Source organism: Megalopta genalis, unplaced genomic scaffold (assembly GCF_051020955.1).
Source record: "Megalopta genalis isolate 19385.01 unplaced genomic scaffold, iyMegGena1_principal scaffold0020, whole genome shotgun sequence".
NCBI classification, from domain to species: domain Eukaryota; kingdom Metazoa; phylum Arthropoda; class Insecta; order Hymenoptera; family Halictidae; genus Megalopta; species Megalopta genalis.
This window is the reverse complement of record NW_027476090.1, coordinates 2,017,875-2,027,008: the sequence shown is the minus strand read 5'-3', so window position 1 is coordinate 2,027,008 and position 9,134 is coordinate 2,017,875. Positions and strand designations below refer to the sequence as shown.

At 32.5% G+C, this 9,134-nt stretch overlaps 1 protein-coding gene across 1 annotated transcript; it reads right to left on the bottom strand.

The window, feature by feature from the left end:
- Positions 1-5,239: 5,239 nt before the first annotated feature.
- On the bottom strand, positions 5,240-7,337 carry LOC117224710 (uncharacterized). The gene is made up of 2 exons (XM_033477814.2): positions 6,846-7,337; positions 5,240-5,600 (listed from the first exon to the last, which is right to left on the bottom strand). Exons 1-2 carry the CDS (start codon positions 7,043-7,045, stop codon positions 5,351-5,353), a joined length of 450 nt encoding a protein of 149 aa, XP_033333705.2. The 5' UTR covers positions 7,046-7,337; the 3' UTR covers positions 5,240-5,350.
- Between the last annotated feature and the right edge of the window lie 1,797 nt (positions 7,338-9,134).

The window sequence follows — 9,134 nt, the reverse complement described above, 5'->3', positions numbered from 1 at the left end:
AATATAATATTTAATAATTATAATCTAATAATAATAATAGATTAATTAATTCTTAATTAATGTCTCAACCATGTATAATTATAAGGGTAGTTCAGTCATTTTCTTTCAAATAATAATTTCAAGAGAAGTTGTTGCATCAAATTAATTCAAATAATCTATTTGATTATAGATCATCGTTTCTGAACAATTCTTAAAGGAATTTTCAACAACTGATTTTTCAGTTCGAGAGAATTACTAGTTACATACTTACTGTTAATCGAACCTCAACTCATTCTTGTTCCCATGACTGTAAGTTACGGAGGGTTCCGGCGAGGTCCGGGTTAATAATTAAAAACTCGTAAACGGTGTCATCGTCGACTGCCGCCCCGTCGAGAATCGTTCGTCCGTGTGAACCGGAAACGATTCCTCGATGTATCGCGAGGCGACACGTGTCGAGAGGTGCGCGACGACGATCGCCCCGATGAAAAAAATCGTTTCTATCTCACACGTGATCGAATGGTAAGAACACCTGCGGACGCGCGTGTCGACGGTTCGAATGTCGTCCAGGCGGTCTACGTCATTTCAACGGACCCCGACGTCCCGGGAACAAAGATTCTTGGCGAGACGTCCCATCGCGAACGAGGAACGTATCCTAAATGCCGGCTGATTGCGAGACAATGTGGAACACGGCGTGTCCGAATGGAGGGAGAACAGAATCTTCGACGCACTTGCTGATTCGAATAGGTAATTTTTTCGGGAACTACAATGAATAACAAACGTTATTCAAATTATGACCGAGTTTCTTCTCCCCAACAATTCCCTTTATTTCTTCGATATATGTGTACATTGATTCGAGCGATTATGGACAGGTTTCACGCTTTTCCTCTTTCCATCGTGACAGTGAATCCTTAATTGTTTCATTATGCCTTTCATTTTGTAAAGTTTTGTCAATAAGAATCCACTAGAATTTGCTATACAAATATAAATAATAATAATAAATAATAATAATAATAATAATAATAATAGTATAATATAATATTATTATTATATAATTTATATAATAGTAATATTATATTATATTAATTTTTAATTAATTTATATTAATAATAATATTATATCATATGTATTATATTATTATATTATATTATATTATATTATATAATATATAATTTATATATAAATTATATAATAATAATATTATATTATACTATTATTATTATAATATAATATAATATATAATATAATTATATAATTTATATATAAATTATATAAATATAATAAATACAACAGAGACGGTTCTGTTCTATTAATAATCCTAGAAATTCTCTTTCAGATGTCTGCTTCAACACCATGCTTAATAGTTTTCTTTTTTTTTTTATTTAATTTATTTAACGCCGCGTCTGCTTAACAGCAATTAGCGACCACTTGTGGAATAACATTTGTAGATTACACGTAGTATAATATACAATAGCACAAATTTGCCGAACAACCCAAGTGTCGGCAAACGATGAATAATTTGTCGCGGCGCACTTCGTTCAGATCCCTCTAATTGAATTTTACAGCGTGCGACGCTCCCCCCCGTTTTCCAGAAATTCAACAAAACATCGTAACACCCTCGAAGGCAACAAACAGCCTTCATTACCGATCGACTGCAAAGCGTGCGATTATCGCGCGGCACTCTCGTCGTCAATAATTGATTGGGACGAGACATATGTTGGTCATTCACGTTTCTTCCGTCCCACCTTTGCAGCCCCAACCACTTCGTGCATCGATCCTAGCCGAGAGATCTATTAGGCAACGCGCAGTTTACGAACAAAAGGGACAGGTCGCCGGCAATACCAACGATACCGTCCGCTGCTATTGTTGTTAGCCGACAATACAGCGGCACTTAACAACGCGGACCAGGCTTGAAATATTAATTGGCCGGGGTTGGGGCCGCGTGGGTGTGGATAATTGTGCCGGATCAATTCGGTAAACTGGAACGGATGATCTATGGGGTTGGTCCGGGGCTGCACTTACTGGCCGGTACATTTATTTGCAAACGATTCTTTTGTATAATTGTTGGTTCTACTCGAGAAATTTCACGATGACCTTTATCGTAGATGTGAACTAATTTTTTTATATATTATTCAGTAATTATGTACAGAAATATTTGAATGATCGTAAATTAACTAAGTGAATAGTATTGTATATGTAATACTTAGTATTGCAATACTAATATATATTACTGTAATATGATACTAATTGTAACTAATAATACTTATAATACTAATATTACTATAGTATTAATAATAATATAATATTACTATAATATAATACTATTGTACTATAATATTACTATAATATTAATTAAGTGAATAGTATTGTATATGTAATACTTAGTATTACAATACTAATATATATTACTATAATATGATACTAATTGTAACTAATAATACTTATAATCCTAATATTACTATAGTATTAATAATACTATAATATTACTATAATATAATACTATAGTACTATAATATTATAGTAATAATAATATTACTATAATATTAATTAAGTGAATAGTATTGTATATGTGTGTAATACTTAGTATTATAATACTAATATATATTACTATAATATAATACTAATTGTAACTAATAATACTTATAACACTAATATTACTATAGTATTAATAATACTATAATATTACTATAATATAATACTATAATACTATAATATTATAGTAATAATAATATCACTATAATATTAATTAAGTGAATAGTATTGTATATGTGTGTGTGTGTAATACTTAGTATTATAATACTAATATATATTACTATAATATAATACTAATTGCAACTAATAATACTTATAATACTAATATTACTATAATATTAATAATACTACAATATTACTATAATATAATACTTACTATAATTACTATAATATAATACTAATTGTAACTAATAATACTTATAATACTAATATTACTATAATATTAATAATACTACGATATTACTATAATATAATACTATAATACTATAATATTAATTAAGTGAATAGTATTGTATATGTAATACTTAGTATTATAATACTAATATGATATATATAATTAATTAATTTACGATTATTATTATTATATAGTAATAATTAATATATTACTATATTACTATAATAATTAATATATATATATATATAAGTATTATTAGTTACAATTAGTATTATATATATAATATTAATTATTACTATATAATAATAATAATCGTAAATGAATTAAGTGAATAGTATTGTATATGTAATACTAATAGTAATAGTAATAATTAATATTATATATATATAATATTATTTTATTATTACCTGGTTTTCAAGAATCGGACAACATTCAAACTCTGCACTGCTTTTGCACCGAGGTCACCAACCATAACGGATAAACGCTTGACACGTCCGGACGATCGAATGCTGTGTTTTCCGTAGATAAAAAGGCGCAAGGTACATTTGAACCGCAGCTCCGATAACAGGTGCATCGAGCCACGAACGAACGGTAGCAATTTGTACGGCCGATTCTGACCGATTTCCACGGTGTATCCGGTCTAAGGTCACAGTAGTCCCGCGACGGAGACTCCCCCGACGAGATCTATGGTTAACTATAGCCGAGCTTGCGGCCCATTGAAAGAGCGAACGTAGTGGCCGTGTCTAATCGAGGAACGGTCAGCGAAACCTCCGAGAATTCCCAAGGTACGCGGATCCATCTATTCGGATCATCTGGCCGGAGATTACGACTCGAAGAATCGGCCGCTGCGTTTGAACCAGATTCGCCTAACAGGATCCGGATCCTGGGCGGCGGAAGGTGAATTTCATGGGAACAGACTTTCACATGAACGCGAAACCGTCTCCGATGTTACGCCTTTCCAGCTTGGTCTTTCAGTACTTTTTTCCTCCCGTTTCTTCTTCAGCAGGCTCGCAGGTGAAGTTGGGGGAGGGGGTGGATGAAGATGAATAATGAGCACGGAATCTTTGTGGGAATTTTTTCGATCGCTCGATGCCGCGATTGTTTCGAAATAGAGTCTTTTGAAGGACTTTATTCGACCTTGAGACGATGCGGTACCTTGGAACCTTGAAAGAGATAGATAAGTTTGATGTTCTTCTTGGCTCCCCGATTAAGAAAATCAAGATTCTTATGGTGGGGAATACTTGGCAAGAACTTGACTCTGTCTTCATATTGCTTCGATTACCTCGATCGTTCCTCATTTCTACAGATTAATCTGTCGTTTGATATGAAATTGACGGAACGATCAGAAATTAACGAGGTGAAATAATAAATAATTATCATTGTAAACTCCAACTTCGTGAATGAAAAATCCGAGGTAAGAGAAAATGAGATTAAAATGAGATTTTTCGAGTTACAACGATCAGAAATTAATGAGATGAAATAATAAATAATTATCATTGTAAACTCCATCTTTGTGAATGAAAAATCCAAGGTAAAAGAAAATGAGTTTATAGCATGAGATTTTTCGAGTTACAATTAATAAAGCGATGTACAGAATATGTTAATTATTCAGTACCCGTGAAAATATTGTGAAGTTGACACGAGGCATGGATAAGGATTAATAAAAAACATAAAATTATATATAAATATAATAAATATATAAAATAATATAACAAATATAAATTATATAAATATAATAAATACAACAGAGACGGTTCTGTTCTATTAATTATATATAATATAAAACATAAAATAAGTAATAAAATAAAGGATCGCTGCAATTATAATATATAATATATAATATATAATATATAATATATAATATATAATATATAATATATAATATATAATATATAATATATAATATATAATATATAATATATAATATAATAATATAATAATAATATATAATATATAAAATCATCATTTTATGAATTATCCGTTCTCAGAATTGTTCCAAAATAAGGAATATGAAAAGTTAGGATAAACCGATGCACCAGGGTGCAGTAAATTCTCCCTAATCGACGCTCAGATTGTACAGAAAAATGGACAACTCGTGAATAATCGTATCTCCTCTTCCGAAATTGTCCATTTTTGCGTACAATCTGAGCGTCGATTAGAGAGAATTTACTGTACATGAAATTTCGAAACAGGTATTCAATGTTCGTTAGTCCGTTGCTAATATAAAATAAAATTATAATAAAATTATAAAATATTTATTATTTAAAAAATTATTATTATAAAATAAAATGATAATAAAATGATCGCCGCACAATTTCGAATGTCGATTAACACAAATTCTCACAACAAACCGTTATGCGAGTATATTAAAATTTAGGGGAAAAATACATCGGGTTACAAAAACAAGTAAACAAGTAAAAAATTGTCAAGGGGACAGAGTGCGTCGAGTTAGATCTTCTTGACTCTGGGCAGAGGTTCGTGCATAATGTTCCTTCTATTGGGCAGCCATGACTTCGGTAGCATCGGCTGCGGTACCGATTTACCCTGTTTCCGATTTTTGTTCCGTACGCTGCTCGACCGGCGACTCGTCTTCGTTGTTCTCTTCTTCTTTTCGTTCTTCTTCTTCTTCTTCGATCGTGATTTTCTTGTCGTAACTTTGCGCTTCGCGCTGGTCACATTCGCATTGTCCGGATCGAATCTGCCCTCCGAAAATAAATCCTTTTTAACATTGGCGAAAGATTGTCTGACAACATCGGAATGACTTATTTAACAATGCAGGAATGAATAAGATAAGATTTATTACAGCAATTACTTCTGCGACTCTTTTGCATGAATTTTAAATCCTAACGAAAAGTTTACTTTACTCGATAGACTGTAATAAACATTGATTTTTAGGCGTTCTAGAGAAACTGTGTCGTTTATACAATATGGCTAGCATGGTAGTCAAAGTGTTAATGTCTGTATGAAAAATTAATATACCATAATTGAAAAGAATTTTTACATTGCTAAACGTGTTTGCGTTTATTTATATTATGTTATTATATATATATATATTATATTATTATTATATACATTATATTATTATATTATACTATTTATATATTATATATTATTATTTATATATTATATTATTATATATATATTATATTATATTATTATTATATTATTTATATTTCAGCAAGACAATGTTGCTATGCTGCTTGTGGAAAAATAATTTAAATAAATAATTCATTCTTTTTATTTTTCTTATTTTTATTTCATACAGACATGCCTACAGCCTGTTTTAAAAAATAAGAAAAATAAGAATTTCATTCTTTGTATTTTTCATATTTCTTCGTAAAGACCTCCAGCCCACTTTTACAAGTTATTTGAAAACACCCTGTATATTCCAGCAGAAGAACGTGTTCCTTATGAAAAAGTAAGAAAAATAAAAAGAATGAAATTTTTATCTTTATTTTTTATTTCCGAATAACGTATAAAAGCGGGCTGGAGGTGAGTCCTTATGAAAAAAGATAAGAAAAATAGAAAGAACGAAATTTTTATTTTTCTTATTTGTTCATACCTTTCATACCCTGTACCAGCAACATTGTCTTGCTGTTTGAATGAAGTTAATATTACAAAACGATAGTACATTAAATTTTAAGCTTTTTCGTTGAAAAGTTAGCAACAATAGATAAAAAGACAGCGATCCTTCTGAAAAGGAGTCTGCTTCTCTTCTTAAGGTTAAAATACAGCCTATGAAAAAAACCCGATAGAAAATATAGATTCGGGCAAAAAGCCACTAAAGTAAGTATTTGTCGTAAATAAATAAAACATCTGTAAAGAAAAGTCGACGAATGAAACGTTATGCTTGAGAAATAGCGCAGAGTACAATAAGAATGTGAATACTCTTGAGAAAAATTCAAGGGGACAGCGAATCTGGATGAACAGACACGATCGTCACCTAAATCTGTTGTTCTTCTTGGCTAGGATCCCAAAATCGAGTCCTCGGCGAAGGGCGACAGCCACCTGCCTCCGAAGTCCTTTGCCCGCCGTAATGTCGTGCCTGCCGCTGATCTGCTCGATGATTTCCCGCTCGGAGAATCCTTGCGGCGGCTGCTCGGTCCTCAAGAGATCGTACACGAGGATCGACTTTCGCACCATCTCGATCCCGGTAGCTGCTCCTGGCTCGTTAACAGGTCGATCGGGCGGAAAATGCACCGGCACCGAGCATATCACACGTCAAAACGTGTCCAGATCTTATCAGCAATCAGAACTTGCCCGCTGTCGTGGTTCGCTTGGACGATTTCCATCGGAGGACTGGCTTCAGCTGGCTCGCTACCTTGTTTTCGGGCTACAGTACAGTGTGTCCGGTTCGAAGCGGAACGGCCGAGCAGATATTTCGATAAATAGGAGAGGGAACAGATCTTTCATTTTTCGAAAGTCGGCATTCTTTCATTTGTTTTGGACCGCGGACGATTTGGCGACACGCAGCAGGTTTGGCGCGTCTATTTGAATTATTGGGTTGGCAATTAAGTAATTGCCGATTTGTTCAATGAAATAGAAAATTTTTTTTTACTTGGAACGAAGTTTCATCTGTAATGTATTTTCCATTTTGTTCGATGACCTTTCGCCATCTCTCTGACAACTTGAAAATTCCACGCTCGTAGAAAGTCCGATCCTTTTCGGCCAAAAACTGAGTTCAGTGAGATTTTACAGCGTCATCGTCATTCAAAGTTTTACCATGAAGGGAGTTGTCCAGGGATCGAAATAAGTGGTAATCCGATGGCGCGAGATCAGGGCTATATGATGGGTGGAACATCAATTCCCAACCAATATCCATCAATTTTTGCCGAGTGGACAAAGACGTGTGCGGCCTAGCATTGTCCTGCTGGAAAATGACACCTTTACGATTGACCAATTCTGGACGCTTTTCCTTGATCGCTGCATTCAATTTGTCCAGTTGCTAACATTCACGGATAATAAAAAATAACATAATAATAATAATAATAATAATTTTATAATATAACATTTACGGATATCATAAAAATGGGAGTGAGAGACATCTATAACTGAAATCGGCAATTACTTAGTTGCCAACCCAATATTTTCTGATAAGAATTGGTCGGTCATAATAATAATAATAATAATAATTTTATAATATAACATTTACGGATATCATAAAAATGGAAGCGAGAGACATCTATAACACTAAAATCGGCAATTACTTAGTTGCCAATCCAATATAATATTTTTGCATAGCGTTATAGGACAGACTTTGTACACTTATTTATTCGAAGGTCAAAATCGAGGGTCAAAATCGCGGTCAAATTTTACACCGGACGCCTGTAAATCGTATCTTTTTGTACTCGAAACGGAGACGTTTTCAGAACACAGTGATACTTCGCTTTAAAAAACATGAACAAAATTTGTGTTCTTGTTGATAATGCGTTTTTCATTATAAGCAGACCAATTTTGATTGCACGTCTACAAAAGATTGCATTTTTTATTGCAGCTCTTTACATTTATGTGAGACATTAATAAGATTTTGTTAACACATATTCGTCCGGCAATTTTCCTGCAGTCACTATTTTAAAACATTTATGATTTATTAATTATTAATTTAGTCTGCCAGGTGGATCGAATTTTGGTGTACGTTTTGTTGGTTTTAATGAGAATGAAAAGAATAAGAATCAATTTTATTTTCTGTAATATACAAATGGATTTTCGTCATGCGGACGAATATGTGTTAAAAATCATTGTTCATTATATTCTTCCATATTTACATGTCTCTATCTAAAATGATCGCAATTAGATTGTTGTTCAAACAAATAATTTGTTTATATATATACATACGCTATTGTGCACAAGTATTTGAGCTTTGGACACTAACAACATCGCCACAAAGCACGAAATAAGTAATCGTTTCAATTAAAACTTTCTAATAACACAGTGTCCACAATTTTTACAAAAAATGTAGCAATAACAGCGAAATTATCGACTGGATTCCGTAAGTATCCAAATATTAGGTCTACCGGAAAGTTCTGCCCGTTTTTGAATCGAAATGTAACACAATTTTCATACATTTAATAATATTTATTGTAGAATATACTTTCCATCGTTACTTATGACTTCTTGCCAGCGCGATGGCAACTTGTAAGTGCCATTTTTAAAAAATGATTTATTTTTAGAGCCGAAGAACTCAATTAGTGCTTGGTTGACATCAGCTTCGGTTTTGAATTTTTTTTCCTGT

Coding starts and splice junctions, on each gene's coding strand:
- LOC117224710 (XM_033477814.2), bottom strand. CDS start 7,045: ATGGTGCGAAAGTCGATCCTCGTGTACGATCTCTTGAGGACCGAGCAG. Junction 5,601..6,845: donor AAGAAGAACAACAGATTTAG/GTGACGATCGTG, acceptor TTCGGAGGGCAG/ATTCGATCCGGACAATGCGA.